The sequence below is a fragment of the Glandiceps talaboti genome, chromosome 5, assembly GCF_964340395.1.
Source record: "Glandiceps talaboti chromosome 5, keGlaTala1.1, whole genome shotgun sequence".
NCBI classification, from domain to species: domain Eukaryota; kingdom Metazoa; phylum Hemichordata; class Enteropneusta; family Spengelidae; genus Glandiceps; species Glandiceps talaboti.
Genome location: NC_135553.1, coordinates 26,356,809 through 26,384,723, shown reverse-complemented (window position 1 = coordinate 26,384,723; position 27,915 = coordinate 26,356,809). Strand labels below are relative to the sequence as shown.

The following is a 27,915-nucleotide window of genomic DNA, read 5'->3' as shown; positions in this document are numbered from 1 at the left end:
CAAAGACCATAAACATGATAAAATTGTAGGGAACCCTTGTATTGATATTAGCACTGCTACTATAAAACTTACATTCATTTAAATCTTAAATCCGACCCCACTGTCTACATGTACAATGTACGTCCAAAGTACTAAATTACAATTATGAAATATGTAGTGTTCATACTTCAAAATGACAGCTGTTGATAAGCATGTAGAATGCCTATCGAAGACCAGAACAAACATTTGAACCATTTGGTATATATACCGGTACTCAGAAGTAAGTTGATATGACTGACTTGAGAAAAAATTGACTTAAAAATGAAAATGATTGCTGATCAAACAATCAGATAATTATGATGTCAAAAGAAAAGAAATACTGACAGTTCAAATATTTATACCATTAAACTACATGGTACAATTTCTAATACAGAAAGTTATGTGTACTATTCTACTTGGTACACTATGTATATAGATGCAAAGAAAGTTACATACGTACCAGTATGTTTTATAGATATTGTACATTTTCAGACATCAGGATACCAGCAGATATCAATCTATCACATTAGAAAACTCAACCACAGTACATAACACAACAGCAGTGAATAGGACACTGCATGTACAAAACACAACAGCAGTGAATAGGACACTACATGTACAAAACACAACAGCAGTGAATAGGACACTACATGTACAAAACACAACAGAATAGGACACTACATGTACAAAACACAACAGCAGTGAATAGGACACTACATGTACAAAACACAACAGAATAGGACACTACATGTACAAAACACAACAGAATAGGACACTGCATGTACAAAACACAACAGCAGTGAATAGGACACTACATGTATAAAACACAACAGCAGTGAATAGGACACTACATGTACAAAACACATCAAAAGTGAATAGGACACTACATGTACAAAACACAACAGCAGTGAATAGGACACTACATGTATAAAACACAACAGCAGTGAATAGGACACTGCATGTACAAAACACAACAGAATAGGACACTACATGTACAAAACACATCAAAAGTGAATAGGACACTACATGTACAAAACACATCAAAAGTGAATAGGACACTACATGTACAAAACACAACAGCAGTGAATAGGACACTGCATGTACAAAACACAACAGCAGTGAATAGGACACTACATGTACAAAACACAACAGCAGTGAATAGGACACTACATGTACAAAACACAACAGCAGTGAATAGGACACTACATGTACAAAACACAACAGCAGTGAATAGGACACTGCATGTACAAAACACAACAGCAGTGAATAGGACACTGCATGTACAAAACACAACAGCAGTGAATAGGACACTACATGTACAAAACACAACAGCAGTGAATAGGACACTACATGTACAAAACACAACAGAATAGGACACTACATGTACAAAACACAACAGCAGTGAATATGACACTACATGTATAAAACACAACAGAATAGGACACTACATGTACAAAACACAACAGCAGTGAATAGGACACTACATGTATAAAACACAACAGCAGTGAATAGGACACTACATGTACAAAACACAACAGCAGTGAATAGGACACTACATGTACAAAACACAACAAAATAGGACACTACATGTACAAAACACAACAGCAGTGAATAGGACACTACATGTACAAAACACAACAGAATAGGACACTACATGTACAAAACACAACAGCAGTGAATAGGACACTACATGTACAAAACACAACAGCAGTGAATAGGACACTACATGTACAAAACACAACAGCAGTGAATAGGACACTACATGTACAAAACACAACAGAATAGGACACTACATGTACAAAACACAACAGCAGTGAATAGGACACTACATGTACAAAACACAACAGCAGTGAATAGGACACTACATGTACAAAACACAACAGCAGTGAATAGGACACTACATGTACAAAACACAACAGAATAGGACACTACATGTATAAAACACAACAGCAGTGAATAGGACACTACATGTACAAAACACAACAGCAGTGAATAGGACACTACATGTACAAAACACAACAGAATAGGACACTACATGTATAAAACACAACAACAGTGAATAGGACACTACATGTACAAAACACAACAGCAGTGAATAGGACACTACATGTACAAAACACAACAGAATAGGACACTACATGTATAAAACACAACAGCAGTGAATAGGACACTACATGTACAAAACACAACAGAATAGGACACTACATGTACAAAACACAACAGCAGTGAATAGGACACTACATGTATAAAACACAACAGAATAGGACACTACATGTATAAAACACAACAGAATAGGACACTACATGTACAAAACACAACAGAATAGGACACTACATGTATAAAACACAACAGCAGTGAATAGGACACTACATGTACAAAACACAACAGAATAGGACACTACATGTATAAAACACAACAGAATAGGACACTACATGTACAAAACACAACAGAATAGGACACTACATGTATAAAACACAACAGCAGTGAATAGGACACTACATGTACAAAACACAACAGCAGTGAATAGGACATTACATGTACAAAACACAACAGCAGTGAATAGGACACTACATGTACAAAACACAACAAAATAGGACACTACATGTACAAAACACAACAGCAGTGAATAGGACACTACATGTACAAAACACAACAGCAGTGAATAGGACACTGCATGTACAAAACACAACAGCAGTGAATAGGACACTACATGTACAAAACACAACAGCAGTGAATAGGACACTACATGTACAAAACACAACAGCAGTGAATAGGACACTACATGTACAAAACACAACAGCAGTGAATAGGACACTGCATGTACAAAACACAACAGCAGTGAATAGGACACTGCATGTATAAAACACAACAGCAGTGAATAGGACACTACATGTATAAAACACAACAGAATAGGACACTACATGTATAAAACACAACAGCAGTGAATAGGACACTACATGTATAAAACACAACAGAATAGGACACTACATGTATAAAACACAACAGCAGTGAATAGGACACTACATGTACAAAACACAACAAAATAGGACACTACATGTATAAAACACAACAGAATAGGACACTACATGTACAAAACACAACAGCAGTGAATAGGACACTGCATGTACAAAACACAACAGCAGTGAATAGGACACTGCATGTATAAAACACAACAGCAGTGAATAGGACACTACATGTATAAAACACAACAGAATAGGACACTACATGTATAAAACACAACAGCAGTGAATAGGACACTACATGTACAAAACACAACAGCAGTGAATAGGACACTACATGTACAAAACACAACAGCAGTGAATAGGACACTACATGTACAAAACACAACAGAATAGGACACTACATGTACAAAACACAACAGCAGTGAATAGGACACTACATGTACAAAACACAACAGAATAGGACACTACATGTATAAAACACAACAGCAGTGAATAGGACACTACATGTACAAAACACAACAGAATAGGACACTACATGTATAAAGCACAACAGCAGTGAATAGGACACTACATGTACAAAACACAACAGCAGTGAATAGGACACTACATGTATAAAACACAACAGAATAGGACACTACATGTATAAAACACAACAGCAGTGAATAGGACACTACATGTACAAAACACAACAGCAGTGAATAGGACACTACATGTACAAAACACAACAGCAGTGAATAGGACACTACATGTACAAAACACAACAGCAGTGAATAGGACACTACATGTATAAAACACAACAGCAGTGAATAGGACACTACATGTATAAAACACAACAGCAGTGAATAGGACACTACATGTACAAAACACAACAGCAGTGAATAGGACACTACATGTATAAAACACAACAGCAGTGAATAGGACACTACATGTACAAAACACAACAGCAGTGAATAGGACACTACATGTACAAAACACAACAGCAGTGAATAGGACACTACATGTACAAAACACAACAGCAGTGAATAGGACACTACATGTACAAAACACAACAGCAGTGAATATTACACTGCATGTACAAAACACAACAGCAGTGAATAGGACACTACATGTACAAAACACAACAGCAGTGAATAGGACACTACATGTACAAAACACAACAGCAGTGAATAGGACACTACATGTACAAAACACAACAGCAGTGAATAGGACACTACATGTACAAAACACAACAGCAGTGAATATTACACTGCATGTACAAAACACAACAGCAGTGAATAGGACACTGCATGTATAAAACACAACAGCAGTGAATAGGACACTAAATATACAAAACACATACTTGCACACAGATGTGTCTACCTGAGCATGTTTAATGGCAGAATATTTTTAAAAGTTGGATGTACAAAAACTAATAATTGTCCAGATGGCCAATGGCTGGTGTTTGAATCGATGAAAGCTGTTTGCAGTGTCTAAAATTATATATTGATCTATAACATCCTCTGTATTGTAGCTTGAATAGGTAATAGTAGTAAATGTAGTTTCTATGTTTGATCTACATACATTGTGCAGTGTGAAGTGAAACTGATACATAAATACATGTAAAAGAATCTCTTTTGAAATACTAGAATGGTAAAAGCTGCCATCATAAAAGTTTATTGCAGTCACAACAAACTTCAAGGAAGTAGCAAGTAATTCGTTTATGAGATGTTTGTCAAATATTAGATTTACAGAGTAGAATAAATTTAACTACTGGTAGACAAACTGTGTGTGTGTGTGTGTGTGTGTGTGTGTGTGTGTGTGTGTGTGTGTGTGTGTGTGTGTGTGTGTGTGTGTGTGTGTGTGTGTGTGTGTGTGTCTGTCTGTCTGTCTGTCTGTCTGTCTGTCTGTCTGTCTGTCTGTCCATCTCTCTGTCTCTGTCTCTCTGTCTGTCTCTCTGTCTGTTTGTGACACTGCAGTTCAAAGACTTGGCTATCAGGGTTAACAATGCTGTTGACCAGTTGGAAAATAATTCACTGTGTACATGTATTGTACATGTTGTATGTGTGTCTGTCTGTGTGTTGATGTGTTTGCACACACACACACACACACACACACACACACACACACACACACACACACACACACACACATATATCTAAATGTACATGTATGTATGTGCTTCTATTGTATACAGTTTTGGAAATCTTGGACAATTGTGATGGGAAGTCAGTGTAGATTGTAAAATATTGTGTTGTGACGTCAGATTTTACCCATTGACTACTCTGGGCTAACACACTTGTCTCCATATTAGTGTTTGTGTATGCATGCATAGTTGCCATACCTGTACTGTACAATAGACATAGCATATATCTTACCTGTACTGTACAATAGACATAGCATATATCTTACCTGTACTGTACAATAGACATAGCATATATCTTACCTGTACTGTACAATAGACATAGCATATATCTTACCTGTACTGTACAATAGACATAGCATATATCTTACCTGTACTGTACAATAGACATAGCATATATCTTACCTGTACTGTACAATAGACATAGCATATATCTTACCTGTACTGTACAATAGACATAGCATATATCTTACCTGTACTGTACAATAGACATAGCATATATCTTACCTGTACTGTACAATAGACATAGCATATATCTTACCTGTACTGTACAATAGACATAGCATATATCTTACCTGTACTGTACAATAGACATAGCATATATCTTACCTGTACTGTACAATAGACATAGCATATATCTTACCTGTACTGTACAATAGACATAGCATATATCTTACCTGTACTGTACAATAGACATAGCATATATCTTACCTGTACTGTACAATAGACATAGCATATATCTTACCTGTACTGTACAATAGACATAGCATATATCTTTAATACCTGTACTGTACAATAGACATAGCATATATCTTACCTGCACTGTACAATAGACATAGCATATATCTTACCTGCACTGTACAATAGACATTCCAACTCATAGCATATATCTTACCTGCACTGTACAATAGACATTCCAACTCATAGCATATATCTTCTAGTGTTGTCTTTTAACCCACCCATTCCCAAAAAAAAAGAACAATTATCTTAAAGCATAAATTATATGAGTGTCATTTTATCAATAAGTTTCCATTTGTCCACGGTCTGATGTCAGCAGTTGTAGAAAAATGAATGCTTTTCATACTTACTGGTTATTACAGTGTAGATGTATTTGTATGATATAGATTAGTATACATGTACATATACATCAGTGTGTCCTTTAAGTCAATTTGACGCTCCACTGATGCACACAATTTCTAGTAACGCATCAAAATGTGTTGTTCCCCTATCTCTTACTATGTGGTGACTTGCAAGAAATGCCATTTTTTTCTCATTTGACTCACAACAAAATTTGGTTATCATTAGAGGGCACACTGGTATGGAGATGAGTATGCATGAACTGTAAAATTTGATATTGGTAAAAGTTTGCAAAGAATGTTAGTAAATCATTGAATTCAATACTATCATAATTTGATAAGTTTTGCTGTAAACTTTGCAAGACATGTTTTGGGAATCATTGAATTCATTACTATCATAATTTGACAAGTTTTGCTGTAAACTTTGCAAGACATGTTATGGAATTGTTGAATTCAATACTATCATAATTTGATAAGCTTAATTTTCATGTCACAATATTGATAGATTGAATTCATACATACATGTTTCAACATGTTGTTATCCTTATACTGTGACACTAATAGTAATACCACACAGCTGTGACATACACATGTATGTTTTAGGGGTGGACCATTTGATATCCTGGGGGGGGGGGGCGCCTTGGAAGATTTTGGGGAAAAAAATGCCAAATGGATTTGCTTAAAAAAAATCCGGATATGAGTGGGTGATGGAAAAAAAAGATGGACCACTGCTGCTAGAAAAAACATTTCTTGGCAGGGAAATGATGCACAGGTTCGAGTATACTGTTCAACCTGCTCGTACCTCTCCAACCAGGACACTTGTCAAATCATGACAAACAGTTTCAAACACATGTCAGGGACCAGTCAGTTTCGTTAGCCTGTGGTACATATATATATTTGTTCTTGTCTCTGTTTCTTTCATAAATGGTTTAAATATTACTTCATGTAAGGGTTCAAACATAACTATACATAAAATTATACATATACATTTGTAATACATGTATTAGGCTTACCTAGCTACCACACTAGTTACAGAACATGCCATGCAAGTGTTTGGCTGTTTCACAATCAGTGCTTCACTTATCTTGCACTTTGGGGCAAAAGTGAACTTGAAGGTTTTGTAATGGTAATCTTCATACTATTAGATAGTTTATAAAAGAACTTAATCTAAATTGTTCTAGTCTCTTCAGTATGAATTTGTCAGAAGGGATAATACATGTATACTTCCTATTTCAGACACTACATGTATCAACACCACAACTCAAATTCAAGTTTCTATTGTACACTATAGGTATACCTAAAGTGCTGTAACACATCAGTAACTTTACTATACATGCAATATCAATGCCACTATACCAATGTTACAGGCCCACTTTTATAACATGAAAAACTTATTTAAAAAGTGATATTTACTTTAGCTTTTCGATGCTTGGCAATATATATCTCAGAGGCTATGAATAACCTATAAGTTGCCTAAATAGAAACAAAAAACAGCAGATCTGGCAAACCAACTATAAGATTCACCAAAATTGGTAAAAAAATTGAAAAGCTTTGAGGGGAGACCCTCTAGGACCCTCCCCCCCCCCCCATAAGAGGTAGACATGTTCCAGTCTCAAATCAAAGTTCTTTCCTCCACCTCTTAGTGTTACATGTTAGAGCTGTCTTGTAAAGTTTTTAAATTATTGTCTGAAAGTGTCTGTGAATAGCCTAAACATTGCCTTTAGAAGTAAAATTCCTCCAGGGCTTCTAGGGGGAGACCCCCTAGACCCCCCCCCCCCCATTCACACACACTCACACAAGAAGTGGCCATATCCCAGTCTCAAAGCTCTTCCCTCTACAGCTTACTGTCAGATGCTATGAAACTTTATTCATGGAGGTCAATGACTTTTTGTTTGCCCAATGGAAAAAATACTGACCCCCCCCCCCCCCATCCCCCCAAGCTGGAGAAACTGACCGGTCTATCTGAATGTCTGAGCTCACCAATCAAGTTTCCGATTTGTATTTTCAGTGTGTCATCATACCATGGCATAAAACTATCAATGATGTTTATTTAATTGAAAATCAAACATGTATGAAATATGTAGTTTTCTAAATATAATCTGTGTGTGATAGAACAGCATCTTTTTACTTTATTACCCTGTGCGAAAACCAAACAGAAAATTGTGGCAACAGATGTAGGTGTTCAACATTGACATAAAAAAAAATCTGGATATCTCAAAGAAGCAAAGAAAAAAATAAGTTGCCAGCATAGGCGAAGGAGAAAAAAAAAATTCTCAGGCAAGCAGGTGGGAAAAAAAATAATGACTCTCCACCAATCTTCCAAGCCCCCCACCCCCAGGATATCGAATGGTCTACCCCTTACACTGTTCAACCACAGCTGTGTGAGTATGCAAGCACGTTCACCCACTTTGTTATTATTTTATCAGTTTGTACCCATCTCTATCTGACAAATTTTGTAGTGCCCAATTTTCTCGGCAGACTTTGCAACTTTTTTACAATTGACTACAGGATGTAGTATTATTTGAAACATTGCAGAAGTTCAATTTACATGACACTGTTTAAATTTAGATTGTGTAACGTGATATCGTTGGTAGACAAGTTATGTCAAACTTTCCATGAACCAAATACCATAAAAGCATTGTAGAGACGGACAAGTCAATATTGTCTTTCATGTAGGAATGGTTTCCATATGTCAATGCATTACCAGTATTTCTGCCAAGTACATAGCTTAAATGTCATTCAGACTTGGCATAAAGGTGACACAAAAGGGCTACATCATGAATCTAGCAAAATTTGATTGAATGAAAGCCATACTTTAACTTGTAAAAAGAAAATCTGGTATTTGTTGTAATCAGCAATATGATACATACACATGTATAGATGTAATTGTACCCATAAGTACTATATGAAATACATTGTAAGAGTTTAGTTTGACCTTACATGTACATAGTATGTGGTCATCAAGGACAGATTGTCAAATTCATAGCTATTCTGCAAAATCATCTGAGAGTATTAGGCCAAAAAAAGGAAGAATTGTTTCTGGTCAGAACATTTTGTCTAAAGTGGTGCGATGACACAATTTTTGCTCTCAACAAACCAGTTACTCTATCTACTATTTATGGCAGTTACTTTTCTTTTTATTCAGTATTTTAGAGCAAATGTGTGTGCTTGTTCATGATTGACTCTGCAGTTGTCTTCACTGAAGTGTTTCCCCTCAGATCAGCAGACTGCATGGGCTGGACAAACACACAAAAAAAAGACAGACGTGAGGGTATTTAAGTGATGCGCACTCTCACCAGAAACAATTCTCTCTCTTTTTTTGGCCTTTTTATATACATATATACAATCATTTTAGATATGTGAGAATGAATGTTCATGGACTCAAATATATATATTTCGATATTTCAGATATATTATTTAAAACATATATTTAAGGTGTTTAACATAAGGCTTGTCTCCCAAGGAGAAATTAAAATTTATTAAAAAAAATATTACACAATCACACCAGAACTTATCTTAAAGGGTGATTTCCATATAGAGCTGCATACATTCAATATACTTGTTGATTTCCATATAGAGCTGCATACATTCAATATACTTGTTGATTTCCATATAGAGCTGCATACATTCAATATACTTGTTGATTTCCATATAGAGCTGCACGCATTCAATATACATGTTGATTTCCATATAGAGCTACATACATTCAATATACTTGTTGATTTCCATATAGGGCTACATGTATTCGATATACTTGGTGATTTCCATATAGAGCTGCATGCATTCAATATACATGTTGATTTCCATATAGAGCTACATGCATTCAATATACTTGGTGATTTCCATATAGAGCTGCATGCATTCAATATACTTGTTGATTTCCATATAGAGCTGCATACATTCAATATACTTGTTGATTTCCATATAGAGCTACATGCATTCAATATACTTGTTGATTTCCATATAGAGCTGCATACATTCAATATACTTGTTCATTTCCATATAGAGCTACATGTACATGCATTCAATAAACTTGTTGATTTCCATATAGCACTGCATGCATTCAATATACTTGTTGATTTCCACATAGAGCTGCATACATTCAATATACATGTTGATTTCCATATAGAGCTGCATGCATTCAATATACTTGTTGATTTCCATATAGAGCTGCATACATTCAATATACTTGTTGATTTCCATATAGAGCTGCATGCATTCAATATACTTGTTGATTTCCATATAGAGCTGCATACATTCAATATACTTGTTCATTTCCATACAGAGCTGCATGCATTCAATATACTTGTTGATTTCCATGTAGAGCTACATGCATTCAATATACTTGTTGATTTCCATATAGAGCTGCATACATTCAATATACTTGTTCATTTCCATACAGAGCTGCATGCATTCAATATACTTGTTGATTTCCATATAGAGCTACATGCATTCAATATACTTGTTGATTTCCATATAGAGCTACATACATTCAATATACTTGTTGATTTCCATATAGAGCTACATACATTCAATAAACTTGTTGATTTCCATATAGAGCTGCATACATTCAATATACTTGTTGATTTCCATATAGAGCTGCATACATTCAATATACTTGTTCATTTCCATATAGAGCTGCATGCATTCAATATACTTGTTCATTTCCATATAGAGCTACATACATTCAATAAACTTGTTGATTTCCATATAGAGCTGCATACATTCAATATACTTGTTCATTTCCATATAGAGCTGCATGCATTCAATATACTTGTTCATTTCCATATAGAGCTACATACATTCAATAAACTTGTTGATTTCCATATAGAGCTGCATACATTCAATATACTTGTTCATTTCCATATAGAGCTGCATGCATTCAATATACTTGTTCATTTCCATATAGAGCTACATACATTCAATAAACTTGTTGATTTCCATATAGAGCTGCATACATTCAATATACTTGTTCATTTCCATATAGAGCTGCATACATTCAATATACTTGTTCATTTCCATATAGAGCTGCATACATTCAATATACTTGTTCATTTCCATATAGAGCTACATGTACATGCATTCAATATACTTGTTGATTTCCATATAGAGCTACAATGTACATGCATTCAATATACTTGTTGATTTCCATATAGAGCTGCATGCATTCAATATACTTGGTGATTTCCATATAGAGCTGCACGCATTCAATATACTTGTTGATTTCCATATAGAGCTGCATGCATTCAATATACTTGTTGATTTCCATATAGAGCTACATGCATTCAATATACTTGTTGATTTCCATATAGAGCTGCATGCATTCAATATACTTGTTGATTTCCATATAGAGCTACATACATTCAATATACTTGTTGATTTCCATATAGAGCTGCATGCATTCAATATACTTGTTGATTTCCATATAGAGCTGCATGCATTCAATATACTTGTTGATTTCCATATAGAGCTACATGCATTCAATATACTTGTTGATTTCCATATAGAGCTGCATGCATTCAATATACTTGTTGATTTCCATATAGAGCTGCATGCATTCAATATACTTGTTGATTTCCATATAGAGCTGCATGCATTCAATATACTTGTTGATTTCCATATAGAGCTGCATGCATTCAATATACTTGTTGATTTCCATATAGAGCTACATGCATTCAATATACTTGTTGATTTCCATATAGAGCTGCATGCATTCAATATACTTGGTGATTTCCATATAGAGCTACATACATTCAATATACTTGTTGATTTCCATATAGAGCTACATGCATTCAATATACTTGTTGATTTCCATATAGAGCTACATACATTCAATAAACTTGTTGATTTCCATATAGAGCTGCATGCATTCAATATACTTGTTGATTTCCATGTAGAGCTACATGCATTCAATATACTTGTTGATTTCCATATAGAGCTACATACATTCAATATACTTGTTGATTTCCATATAGAGCTGCATGCATTCAATATACTTGTTGATTTCCATATAGAGCTGCATGCATTCAATATACTTGTTGATTTCCATATAGAGCTGCATGCATTCAATATACTTGTTGATTTCCATATAGAGCTGCATGCATTCAATATACTTGGTGATTTCCATATAGAGCTACATACATTCGATATACTTGTTGATTTCCATATAGGGCTACATGTATTCGATATACTTGTTGATTTCCATATAGAGCTGCATGTATTCGATATACTTGTTGGTTTCCATAGAGCTACATACATTCAATATACTTGTTGATTTCCATATAGAGCTACATGCATTCAATATACATGTTGATTTCCATATAGGGCTACATGTATTCGATATACTTGTTGATTTCCATATAGAGCTGCATGTATTCGATATACTTGTTGGTTTCCATAGAGCTACATACATTCAATATACTTGTTGATTTCCATATAGAGCTGCATGTATTCGATATACTTGTTGATTTCCATATAGAGCTGCATGTATTCAATATACATGTTGATTTCCATATAGGGCTACATGTATTCGATATACTTGTTGATTTCCATATAGAGCTGCATGTATTCGATATACTTGTTGGTTTCCATAGAGCTACATACATTCAATATACTTGTTGATTTCCATATAGAGCTGCATGTATTCGATATACTTGTTGATTTCCATATAGAGCTGCATGTATTCAATATACATGTTGATTTCCATATAGAGCTGCATGCATTCAATATACTTGTTGATTTCCATATAGAGCTGCATACATTCAATATACTTGTTGATTTCCATATAGAGCTGCATGCATTCAATATACATGTTGATTTCCATATAGAGCTGCATGTACATACATTCAATATACTTGTTGATTTCCATATAGAGCTGCATGCATTCAATATACTTGTTGATTTCCATATAGAGCTACATGCATTCAATATACTTGTTGATTTCCATATAGAGCTACATGCATTCAATATACTTGTTGATTTCCATATAGAGCTGCATGCACGCATTCAATATACTTGTTGATTTCCATATAGAGCTGCATGCATTCAATAAACTTGTTGATTTCCATATAGAGCTGCATGCATTCAATATACTTGTTGATTTCCATATAGAGCTGCATACATTCAATATACATGTACTTGTTGATTTCCATATAGAGCTGCATGCATTCAATATACTTGTTCATTTCCATACAGAGCTACATGCATTCAATATACTTGTTGATTTCCATATAGAGCTACATACATTCAATATACTTGTTGATTTCCATATAGAGCTGCATGCATTCAATATACTTGTTGATTTCCATATAGAGCTACATACATTCAATATACTTGTTGATTTCCATTATAGAGCTGCATGCATTCAATATACTTGTTGATTTCCATATAGAGCTACAATGTACATGCATTCAATATACTTGTTGATTTCCATATAGAGCTGCATGCATTCAATAAACTTGTTGATTTCCATACAGAGCTACATGCATTCAATATACTTGTTGATTTCCATATAGAGCTACATACATTCAATATACTTGTTGATTTCCATTATAGAGCTGCATGCATTCAATATACTTGTTGATTTCCATATAGAGCTACAATGTACATGCATTCAATATACTTGTTGATTTCCATATAGAGCTGCATGCATTCAATAAACTTGTTGATTTCCATACAGAGCTACATGCATTCAATATACTTGTTGATTTCCATATAGAGCTGCATACATTCAATATACATGTACTTGTTGATTTCCATATAGAGCTGCATACATTCAATATACTTGTTGATTTCCATATAGAGCTACATGCATTCAATATACTTGTTCATTTCCATACAGAGCTACATACATTCAATATACATGTACTTGTTGATTTCCATATAGAGCTGCATACATTCAATATACATGTACTTGTTGATTTCCATATAGAGCTGCATACATTCAATATACATGTTGATTTCCATATAGAGCTACATGCATTCAATATACTTGTTGATTTCCATATAGGGCTACATACATTCAATATACTTGTTGATTTCCATATAGAGCTACATGCATTCAATAAACTTGTTCATTTCCATATAGAGCTGCATGCATTCAATATACTTGTTGATTTCCATATAGAGCTGCATGCATTCGTATCCACTATTTGTACACTTTGTCAAAACAAGTATATCAAATTTCGATATACTTGTTTTGACAAAATGTACAAATAGTGGATACAGTGTACTTTTATACAACACACATGTTGTGGGATAAATTTGATATTTCAGTTCTTATGAGAAAATATGTAGGTATTAATGGTGTAAATATAGACTTTATAAAAAATGTTGAACAACATCCGATATGCTAGATTTTGTAGAGTCTAAGACTACTGCTGTGTGAGATTTGAAACAAGTGTTTGAATTATTTTCTCAGGTCACATTTTAGCAATAGGAAGGTCACTGTTCTCTTCTGATTAATTGTAAGTAAAAGAAAACTTACTTGGGATTAAACTGTCTCACAAAAAATATCTGATAGGATGAAAGTTGACTCTTGTCTGATTGTTTTACATTTTACAGGTGTGGTGTGATCCATGCTGTACCTATAAACCATGGAATACTCCAACACAGCTGCACTAGACGATGAGCAGAATGAACTAGGAAACCAAGCACACAGCCAGTTCCATGAACTATCTGGTGAAAATGACGGCCATGGTAAGTCAGTGAAATTATTCATATCTATAGTGTAGAGAAATACTCAAGGACACCTCAGTATAATTTATCAACCTTGTAATGTTGATGATACTAGTAATAGCCACACAACTAGCCTTGAGTCAAGTCATGTGTAGGGAGATGATATCAAAATCCCCACATAACTAGACTCTAGGCTACCACACAATAGAGTCAAGTCATGTGTGGGGAAATGATATCAAAATCCCCACATGACTTGACTCTAGGCTACGACACAATTGAGTCAAGTCATGTGTGGGGAGATGATATCAAAATCCCCACATGACTTGACTCTAGGCTACGACACAATTGAGTCAAGTCATGTGTGGGGAGATGATATCAAAATCCCCACATGACTTGACTCTAGGCTACGACACAATTGAGTCAAGTCATGTGTGGGGAGATGATATCAAAATCCCCACATGACTTGACTCGAATCTAGGCTACGTACCACACAATTGAGTCAAGTCGTGGGGTGACAATAGTCAACTCAACATCCCCACATACATGTAACTTACATGTAACTCTAGACTAGGACACAACTAATGGCTGAAACCCATTATGTGCCTCTCACTAACAGACAACAATTTCTTGTAAACACATCAAAAGTTGATGTCCTGCTATCCCTAACAAGAAAACATATTTTTCATGAATTTGACCCACAATAAAATGTTTTGTCATAATAGATGGCACACAGCATATATTTTGCAAGTGTCACATAGCACATTGGATAGTGTTCAAGTAGATATGGTTTGGCATACTCTGCTGATGTATTGGGCCACTGACAACTCTTAATACTGTTGCAAGTCATAATTCCAAACTCTTATGTTTTTTGCCAGTCTGAATATCAAAATTGTCTCCAATGATCAAAATTCTAGACCAACAAGAAAGCTGTTAAACATTGCCAGATGACACCTTGTGATTACTAAAGGGTGTTCATATTTACTAGTAAATTCTTTTGGCCCAACCTTGGCTTGCAGCAAGAACAAATTGCTGGGCAGTTTAGTAAATGCATGCCCAGACTAGACTCAGATGAGATGTGTTTGGCCAACTTGTGATTTGTACATATTGTGTGTTTCCTGCTTTGAAACTTCAAATCGTGTGTGAGATAACTGAGTCTAAGTTAAACAATCTTTGCTAATGCTATCTCCTGTCCTAATCTACAGAGTTATCATTCATATTTATTATTCTTGTATAAAACACCAATAGTATAAATCCTTCCCTATATACAATACATGTATCTGAAATTTGAATTCCTTTACTTGCCATATTCATTTTGATGTTATCATAGAAAAGATGATGCAATACCCAGACATCTAAAGTTATTATTTGAGATCTGATAAAGTAGCTAGTTCTAACAGTCAAGGACATCATGTCATGTTTCTCAGAACAATCAAAGACATCCCCATGTCAGGGAATTCTCTACAAAGATAACATATATATGGTAAGTCTTGGTACAATGTATACCAGTACATGTACGTATTAACACCAGGTCATAGGTACAGTTGTGTTTGTGATGTGTTCACCATTGTACATACGTTACAGATACTGGTATGTACTATAGGTAGTCAACATTCACACATTATAGATACTGGTATGTACTATAGGTTTATACTAGGAGTATCAAAGAAAACCACTAAAATGGGGATTTATGGGGAACTTGGAAGATTTCCATTAGATATATTTGTGAAAAAACAAGCGATAAAATATCTCGTCCATGTAATGAATACAAAAAACAACATATTACGAGAAGCTTTCAGTTTCAACAAAGAAAAAAAGACAACCTGGTACAAATCCACAACTTTGTACCTACCTAATAATGACATAAATCAATTACAAGTCAATGAAATCAGTAAAAAAATAAAAACACAGCAAATAATCAACATTGAACATCAGCAACAAGCAAGCTTCATCTCACAGTGGAAAAACAGCTTAAATAACAGAGAGGAAAATGGAAATAATAACTGCAAACTCAGAACATACAAACTCATTAAATTAGATTTTAAGCTTGAACCATATCTTGAAAAATTAAATAACCCAGAATTGCGATCAATAATCTGTAAATTCAGACTAAGTGACCACAAACTTGAAATTGAAAAGGGTCGTCATCACAAAATACCAGCTAAAAGCAGATTATGTAAAATATGCAACTCAACCCTTGTAGAAGATGAAAAACACTTTATATTACAGTGTCCCCTGTATAATTTACTCAGGCATGACCTCTTTAGTGAAGCTGCTAAACATATTAATAATTACAGAAACTTGACAGAAGAACAACAATTTAAAGAAATAATGAGCAACAAAACTCTAATTATCGCACTTGGAAAATATATCAAACTTAGTAATATAAAAAGGGAGCACCACCTACAAAATACTCATAATATATAATTTGAAATGTCTAATTACCCTTCATTATTATTTTTTCATTAATATTATGTTTCAACTCGTTGAATAGTTATTGTTGTTGTTTTGTTTTGTTTTGTAGTCTTTATTATGATGTGTAATGTTACTTTTGAAAAGCCTATAAGTGTTATTATTATGATTTTTTTTTTCTTCCCAATTTTATTTTATTTGTACCTTTAACAAATCCCCAGGGTTTTGTTACGTGTAATCAATAAATACTAAATACTATAGGTAGTCAACATTCACACATTATAGATACTGGTATGTACTGTAGATAGCCAACATTCACACATTATAGATACTGGTATGTACTGTATGTAGTCAACATTCACACATTATAGATACTGGTATGTACTGTTATGTAGTCAACATTCACACATTATAGATACTGGTATGTACTATAGGTAGTCAACATTCACACATTATAGATACTGGTATGTACTGTAGATAGCCAACATTCACACATTATAGATACTGGTATGTACTGTATGTAGTCAACATTCACACATTATAGATACTGGTATGTACTGTTATGTAGTCAACATTCACACATTATAGATACTGGTATGTACTGTAGATAGCCAACATTCACACATTATAGATACTGGTATGTACTGTATGTAGTCAACATTCACACATTATAGATACTGGTATATACTGTATGTAGCCAACATTCACACATTATAGATACAGGTATGTACTGTAGATAGTCAACATTCACACATTATAGATACTGGTATGTACTGTAGATAGCCAACATTCACACATTATAGATACTGGTATGTACTGTTACAGTATGTAGTCAACATTCACACATTATAGATACAGGTATGTACTGTAGATAGTCAACATTCACACATTATAGATACTGGTATGTACTGTAGATAGCCAACATTCACACATTATAGATACAGGTATGTACTGTTACAGTAGGTAGTCAACATTCACACATTATAGATACAGGTATGTACGGTACCGTATGTAGTCAACATTCACACATTATAGATACTGGTATGTACTGTAGATAGTCAACATTCACACATTATAGATACTGGTATGTACTGTAGATAGCAAACATTTACACATTATAGATACTGGTATGTACTGTAGATAGTCAACATTCACACATTATAGATACTGGTATGTACTGTAGATAGTCAACATTCACACATTATAGATACTGGTATGTACTGTTACAGTAGGTAGTCAACATTCACACATTATAGATACAGGTAAAATATGTACTGTAGATAGTCAACATTCACACATTATAGATACTGGTATGTACTGTTACAGTAGGTAGTCAACATTCACACATTATAGATACAGGTATGTACTGTAGATAGTCAACATTCACACATTATAGATACTGGTATGTACTGTTACAGTATGTAGTCAACATTCACACATTATAGATACAGGTGTGTACTGTATGTAGTCAACATTCACACATTATAGATACTGGTATGTACTGTATGTAGTCAACATTCACACATTATAGATACAGGTATGTACTGTTACAGTATGTAGTCAACATTCACACATTATAGATACAGGTATGTACGGTACCGTATGTAGTCAACATTCACACATTATAGATACAGGTATGTACTGTTACAGTATGTAGTCAACATTCACACATTATAGATACAGGTATGTACTGTAGATAGTCAACATTCACACATTATAGATACTAGTATGTACTGTTAGGTAGTCAACATTCACACATTATAGATACAGGTATGTACGGTACCGTATGTAGTCAACATTCACACATTATAGATACTAGTATGTACTGTAGGTAGTCAACATTCACACATTATAGATACAGGTATGTACTGTTAGGTAGTCAACATTCACACATTATAGATACTGGTATGTACTGTTAGGTAGCCAACATTCACACATTATAGATACTGGTATGTACTGTTACAGTATGTAGTCAACATTCACACATTATAGATACTGTTATGTACTGTAGGTAGTCAACATTCACACATTATAGATACTGGTATGTACTGTAGATAGTCAACATTCACACATTATAGATACTGGTATGTACTGTTAGGTAGTCAACATTCACACATTATAGATACAGGTATGTACTGTAGATAGTCAACATTCACACATTATAGATACTGGTATGTACTGTAGGTAGTCAACATTCACACATTATAGATACTGGTATGTACTGTAGGTAGTCAACATTCACACATTATAGATACTGGTGTGTACTGTTAGGTAGTCAACATTCACACATTATAGATACTGGTATGTACTATAGGTAGTCAACATTCACACATTATAGATACAGGTATGTACTGTAGATAGTCAACATTCACACATTATAGATACAGGTGTGTACTGTATGTAGCCAACATTCACACATTATAGATACTGGTATGTACTGTTAGGTAGTCAACATTCACACATTATAGATACTGGTATGTACTGTTAGGTAGTCAACATTCACACATTATAGATACAGGTATGTACTGTAGATAGTCAACATTCACACATTATAGATACTAGTATGTACTGTAGGTAGTCAACATTCACACATTATAGATACAGGTATGTACTGTTAGGTAGTCAACATTCACACATTATAGATACAGGTATGTACTGTAGATAGTCAACATTCACACATTATAGATACTGGTATGTACTGTTAGGTAGTCAACATTCACACATTATAGATACAGGTATGTACTGTAGGTAGTCAACATTCACACATTATAGATACTGGTATGTACTGTTAGGTAGTCAACATTCACACATTATAGATACTGGTATGTACTGTAGGTAGTCAACATTCACACATTATAGATACAGGTATGTACTGTAGGTAGTCAACATTCACACATTATAGATACTGGTATGTACAGGTACTGTAGATAGTCAACATTCACACATTATAGATACTGGTATGTACTATAGGTAGTCAACATTCACACATTATAGATACAGGTACTGTAGATAGACTAGTCAACATTCACACATTATAGATACAGGTATGTACTGTAGATAGCCAACATTTACAATCTGACGTATTTATCAGCAAAGCTACTGGTATTGAGTCTTGACTCAAACTTGTTCTTTTTCCTCTGTAAATCCAAAACAATTAAAGTATTTTGACCATTGGTGGTGTATGAGGGGGGGGGGGTAATTATTCTGCTGTTGCTTTACTGGTGATTACAAAAATAGGTAGTCAGTAGATACCACATTTGACCTTCCACACTATCAACTAATCACTCAGTGTGGTTTAGAAGCAGGATAGAGCTGAATAACACAACACACAGGTGTCTTACAGTGTAAAATAAAGTGTAAAGTGTAATAAACACTATATTTTCAGACATTATCATGTTCCTTGATAGTCTTTGAATTATAAATGTACATACCAGTAGAAAACTGTCAAATACTGCTTGAAATTCCATGAAAATGAAATGTAAGAAATAATTAGCCTGACATTGAGACAAGTCAAATGACACTTTGTTGGTGATACACTACAAATTATTCTTGGAAATTGACAGAAGTGGATCACAAAAATAGCGTGATAATAACTTGAAAATTCTGATTTGTTATCAGGTTGACACTGTGCAGCATTCTGGTATTCTGGAATGAAATCTTTACACATGGCCTTTTCAGTTTACATTAAAGTCAGGTTGTGTCTTCTATTAATGATTGTTGTTGCTGCTGCTGAACCTTAGTGTACACTTTGAAATAGCCTGAAGTGATTATAACCATTCTGAGTTGTGTCATTTGCCAATAGAGGGCGCTGTGTTATGAAATGTGAAGAGCTGGGATACGTGATAGTTTGTGTTATTTTTATGGAGTTGTTGCTTTATTCTTAATTCCCGGTTAATAAAACATAAATACAAGGCACATACAATGTTTATCAACAAGAAGTGATGTGTACATTTTCTGCAAGAATAGTACATATAATTTTGTATAAAACTAGCATGGTCATGATGTACATTTAGTAATTAAATCTAGTGTCGTGAACGGTGTGCTGGGTCAGTGAGAAGATATGTCATGAAATAGTACCATCAGGAGAATAAGTAAAGCATAATTATTCCCCCCAAAAGTATGAAATATTGGGAAAAAAATAGTAACTTGTATTGTGAGCACCACATAACCAATCAATGACAGACATCATGTGTTGTCATGATGTTGTGACCAAGGTACTGGTATAAATATCACATACATGTATAACTTGGCTTATTTGTATGACAGTATAGTTCAGTATAATATTTATAATCTTGCACCACTTTTTTTTACTAAATGCTTCTTGTTTAGACATAGCCTTGTCATCTCAAAGTCCCTGTATAGCATGAATTTAATACGGCTGGCATTGCGTAGAGCTGACTGGATGTTGCTGATGGGTATGATTGCATAGGGTTCAACCTCAAACTCAGATATTTCTGATGTTAGAGTGCTTGAAAGGATGCTAGTAAGGTGGCGTTTTCGGAAAGTTGGATCTGTGTATGAATATCCCATGTCACCATATTCCTTGTGTATAACCCAGGCTACAGGGGTTTGAGTTTCATCATAAGCTGCCAAGCTTTTGTTGTGTTCCAGAGTGTAAATGGGCATGTATTTTTTCTTGTAATAGTTTAACATGTTCAGTAGACAGGGGTCCTAATGTAAGTCCATTGGGTAATGCTTTAGCAGAAAGTTGCTTTTTGAGCGCTTCTTTATGTTGATCAAAAACAAATATTTTATATTTCACCTCCACAACAGGTTCAAAATCCATTTGATCACATGCCACTTCCTTGATATGGTCTACCAAAGAAGTAGGAACAAATTCAAATGTTGTGTAGTCTTCTTTCCAGTCCACAACTCCATCCTGCTTCAGTAAAGTTGTAAGACTACCACTATCAGTAGAGTAGGCAAAGTATGTTGTGTTGTAGGGAGGTTTGTGGAAGTTGTTGGCTTTACAGACCACATTTTTACAAAATTGAAATTGTTCATTATCTGTGTAGATGTTGAGATGTGGCCAAGTATTATTGGTTTGATGACTATTCTTTATCATGTAGTAGAGAGGGTTACATTCTGGACGCCATCTTGTTATGTACTTCAATAGTTCAGGTATTCTCTTTAGGGTCACTGAGTAAGCCATGGGTCCTGTGAATGAGAAATGTTACATGATACCTGAGACAACTAATTATCAAGGCTCAATAGCTGTCATCTTTGACACTACTGTACTTCTTGCTTTCAAACTATCAATAATAAGCTATTATTGTACTTCCGTAGACTTGTAAATTCATCATCTGACAGTTTGTTGTATTGTGTAGTAGACTTGACCTTGGTTGGAAGTACAAGAAACTATATTGTAGTCAACTGAATGGCTGAAACAACATCAAAATATGACAAAATATATCATCTAGAATTATGTGGGCATTTTGCTCTAACTTTTCCCCTACCATACACCACACCTGGCATTTTGCTCTTACTTTTCCCCTACCATACATTTGTACACCATACCTGCCATTTTGCTCTCATTTTCCCTACCATACAGCCCTGCCATACACCATACCTGGCATTTTGCTCTAACTTTTCTCCTACCATACACCATACCTGGCATTTTGCTCTAACTTATCCCCTACCATACACCATACCTGGCATTTTGCTCTAACTTTTCCCCTACCATACACCATACCTGGCATTTTGCTCTAACTTTTCCCCTACCATATACCATACCTGCCATTTTGCTCTCATTTTCCCTACCATACAGCCCTGCCATACACCATACCTGGCATTTTGCTCTAACTTTTCTCCTACCATACACCATACCTGGCATTTTGCTCTAACTTATCCCCTGCCATACACCATACCTGGCATTTTGCTCTAACTTTTCTCCTACCATACACCATACCTGGCATTTTGCTCTAACTTATCCCCTACCATACACCATACCTGGCAGTTTGCTCTAACTTTTCCCTTGCCATACACCATACCTGACATTTTGCTCTAACTTTTCCCCTACCATACATTTGTACACCATACCTGGCAGTTTGCTCTAACTTTTCCCATACCATACACCATACCTGGCATTTTGCTCTCACTTTTCCCCTACCATACACCATACCTGGCATTTTGCTCTCACTTTTCCCCTACCATACACCATACCTGGCATTTTGCTCTAACTTATTCCCTACCATACACCATACCTGGCATTTTGCTCTAACTTATCCCCTACCATACACCATACCTGCTAGTTTGCTCTAACTTTTCCCCTACCATACACCATACCTGGCATTTTGCTCTAACTTATTCCCTACCATACACCATACCTGGCATTTTGCTCTAACTTTTCCCATACCATACACCATACCTGGCATTTTGCTCTAACTTATCCCCTACCATACACCATACCTGGCATTTCGCTCTCACTTTTCCCCTACCATACACCATACCTGGCATTTCGCTCTAACTTTTCCCCTACCATACACCATACCTGGCATTTTGCTCTAACTTATCCCCTACCATACACCATACCTGGCAGTTTGCTCTAACTTTTCCCTTGCCATACACCATACCTGACATTTTGCTCTAACTTTTCCCCTACCATACATTTGTACACCATACCTGGCAGTTTGCTCTAACTTTTCCCATACCATACACCATACCTGGCATTTTGCTCTCACTTTTCCCCTACCATACACCATACCTGGCATTTTGCTCTCACTTTTCCCCTACCATACACCATACCTGGCATTTTGCTCTAACTTATTCCCTACCATACACCATACCTGGCATTTTGCTCTAACTTATCCCCTACCATACACCATACCTGCTAGTTTGCTCTAACTTTTCCCCTACCATACACCATACCTGGCATTTTGCTCTAACTTATTCCCTACCATACACCATACCTGGCATTTTGCTCTAACTTTTCCCATACCATACACCATACCTGGCATTTTGCTCTAACTTATCCCCTACCATACACCATACCTGGCATTTCGCTCTCACTTTTCCCCTACCATACACCATACCTGGCATTTCGCTCTAACTTTTCCCCTACCATACACCATACCTGGCATTTTGCTCTAACTTATCCCCTACCATACACCATACCTGCTAGTTTGCTCTAACTTTTCCCCTACCATACACCATACCTGGCATTTTGCTCTAACTTATCCCCTACCATACACCATACCTGGCATTTTGCTCTAACTTATCCCCTACCATACACCATACCTGGCAGTTTGCTCTAACTTTTCCCCTACCATACACCATACCTGGCATTTCGCTCTAACTTTTCCCCTACCATATACCACACCTGGCAGTTTGCTCTAACTTATCCCCTACCATACACCATACCTGGCATTTTGCTCTAACTTATCCCCTACCATACACCATACCTGCTAGTTTGCTCTAACTTATTCCCTACCATACACCATACCTGGCATTTTGCTCTAACTTATCCCCTACCATACACCATACCTGGCATTTTGCTCTAACTTTTCCCCTACCATACACCATACCTGGCATTTTGCTCTCACTTTTCCCCTACCATACACCATACCTGGCATTTCGCTCTCACTTTTCCCCTACCATACACCATACCTGGCATTTTGCTCTAACTTTTCCCCTACCATACACCATACCTGGCAGTTTGCTCTAACTTTTCCCCTACCATACACCATACCTGGCATTTTGCTCTAACTTATCCCCTACCATACACCATACCTGGCATTTTGCTCTAACTTATCCCCTACCATACACCATACCTGGCAGTTTGCTCTAACTTATCCCCTACCATACACCATACCTGCTAGTTTGCTCTAACTTATTCCCTACCATACACCATACCTGGCATTTTGCTCTAACTTATCCCCTACCATACACCATACCTGGCATTTTGCTCTAACTTTTCCCCTACCATACACCATACCTGGCATTTTGCTCTCACTTTTCCCCTACCATACACCATACCTGGCATTTCGCTCTCACTTTTCCCCTACCATACACCATACCTGGCATTTTGCTCTAACTTATTCCCTACCATACACCATACCTGGCATTTTGCTCTAACTTATCCCCTACCATACACCATACCTGCTAGTTTGCTCTAACTTTTCCCCTACCATACACCATACCTGGCAGTTTGCTCTAACTTTTCCCCTACCATACACCATACCTGGCATTTTGCTCTAACTTATCCCCTACCATACACCATACCTGGCATTTTGCTCTAACTTATCCCCTACCATACACCATACCTGGCAGTTTGCTCTAACTTTTCCCCTACCATACACCATACCTGGCATTTCGCTCTAACTTTTCCCCTACCATATACCACACCTGGCAGTTTGCTCTAACTTATCCCCTACCATATACCACACCTGGCAGTTTGCTCTAACTTTTCCCCTACCATACACCATACCTGGCATTTCGCTCTAACTTTTCCCCTACCATACACCATACCTGGCAGTTTGCTCTAACTTATCCCCTACCATATACCACACCTGGCATTTCGCTCTAACTTTTCCCCTACCATACATTTGTACACCATACCTGACAGTTTGCTCTAACTTTTCCCATACCATACACCACACCTGGCATTTTGCTCTCACTTTTCCCCTGCCATACACCATACCTGGCATTTTGCTCTAACTTTTCCCCTACCATACATTTGTACACCATACCTGGCATTTCGCTCTAACTTTTCCCCTACCATACACCATACCTGGCATTTTGCTCTAACTTATCCCCTACCATACACCATACCTGGCAGTTTGCTCTAACTTTTCCCCTACCATACACCATACCTGGCATTTCGCTCTAACTTTTCCCCTACCATACACCATACCTGGCAGTTTGCTCTAACTTATCCCCTACCATATACCACACCTGGCAGTTTGCTCTAACTTTTCCCCTACCATACACCATACCTGGCATTTCGCTCTAACTTTTCTCCTACCATACACCATACCTGGCATTTTGCTCTAACTTTTCCCCTACCATACATTTGTACACCACACCTGGCATTTCGCTCTAACTTTTCCCCTACCATACATTTGTACACCATACCTGACAGTTTGCTCTAACTTTTCCCATACCATACACCACACCTGGCATTTTGCTCTCACTTTTCCCCTGCCATACACCATACCTGGCATTTTGCTCTAACTTTTCCCCTACCATACATTTGTACACCATACCTGGCATTTCGCTCTAACTTTTCCCCTACCATACACCATACCTGGCATTTTGCTCTAACTTATCCCCTACCATACACCATACCTGGCAGTTTGCTCTAACTTTTCCCCTACCATACACCATACCTGGCATTTCGCTCTAACTTTTCCCCTACCATACACCATACCTGGCAGTTTGCTCTAACTTATCCCCTACCATATACCACACCTGGCAGTTTGCTCTAACTTTTCCCCTACCATACACCATACCTGGCATTTCGCTCTAACTTTTCTCCTACCATACACCATACCTGGCATTTTGCTCTAACTTATCCCCTACCATACACCATACCTGGCATTTCGCTCTAACTTTTCCCCTACCATACACCATACCTGGCATTTCGCTCTAACTTTTCCCCTACCATACACCATACCTGGCATTTCGCTCTAACTTTTCCCCTACCATACACCATACCTGGCAGTTTGCTCTTTGTAGGAGAAAAACAAGAACGAAATCCCCACATAACTGGATTCTAGCTTATGAAATATAACAAATAAATTGAAATAATTATTAAACTCATCAACACATAGGCAGGACAGACCGACAACTCAGCTGAAATAAAAATTGACCTTCCACTCCAGGTAAACAGTTACATACCAATATGTTTCTGCTGCTGCTTGATACTGTGCAAAACACCTTGCGGTTATCACGCACAGGTGTTGAAGTCAGTTACATGCAAGTCTCTGTGCTAGTCCTGGTGTTAAAACTAAAACTTACTACATGTATAACCTACCTCTTCAGATATGGTCAAGTTAGTCTTTGATTCATCTGTGTCCTTTTGATTCTGTGCAGTAGGAGCTGACAACTACCAAAACCCACCATGTCTACAATACTAACATACTGATACAAGTGTTATTAAAAGTAATCAATTTCTCTGTGTTTTGGCTATTGTATTATTTGTTCCTCAACAGATCACATGATATGTTACATAACTTTATCATCTCACACAGTTTTTATAGTGATAACAGTAGATGCAGTTAACAAAAGTTGCCTAGCAACATCTGTAGGTCACCTCCACCTAAGTTTAGCTGGATGCAAGCTCTGTACTGATAACTTGTTATAAGCGAAAGTGAATGAAAGTTCAGAAACCAATGCATCCTAACACCCAAGTTTTTATAACATAGTGAGTTCACAGGGTATCCTTTCTGACATTTTAATTACATGTAACTCCTGGGTTTTCCAACCTGTTTGTTTCTCCTAATGAATTTTGAAGTGTTGATTTCATTATATAAACAAGATAATACATGTATTTGTATACATGTGTGCTTAGATGTAATAATAATAATTTGTTCTGTTGTTATTCTACTAAGATATTTAAATAGGGTTTTGATTCAGTGCAGTCATTTGTAAATAGGCACTCCTATTTAGGTGTTATTTTTAGCACAACTGAACTTTTAGGTTCAGTAGTGCTATA

General features: G+C 36.0%; 1 protein-coding gene across 1 annotated transcript in view; it reads left to right on the top strand.

Annotated features, from left to right (window-relative positions):
- Positions 1-27,915, top strand: part of LOC144435075 (transmembrane channel-like protein 5) — an 84,344-nt gene that overhangs the window by 5,567 nt on the left and 50,862 nt on the right. The window contains exon 2 of the mRNA XM_078123622.1: positions 14,739-14,873. Coding sequence (XP_077979748.1) covers positions 14,771-14,873 — 103 coding nt within the window. The 5' untranslated portion in view covers positions 14,739-14,770. The remainder of the gene's footprint in view (positions 1-14,738; positions 14,874-27,915) is intronic.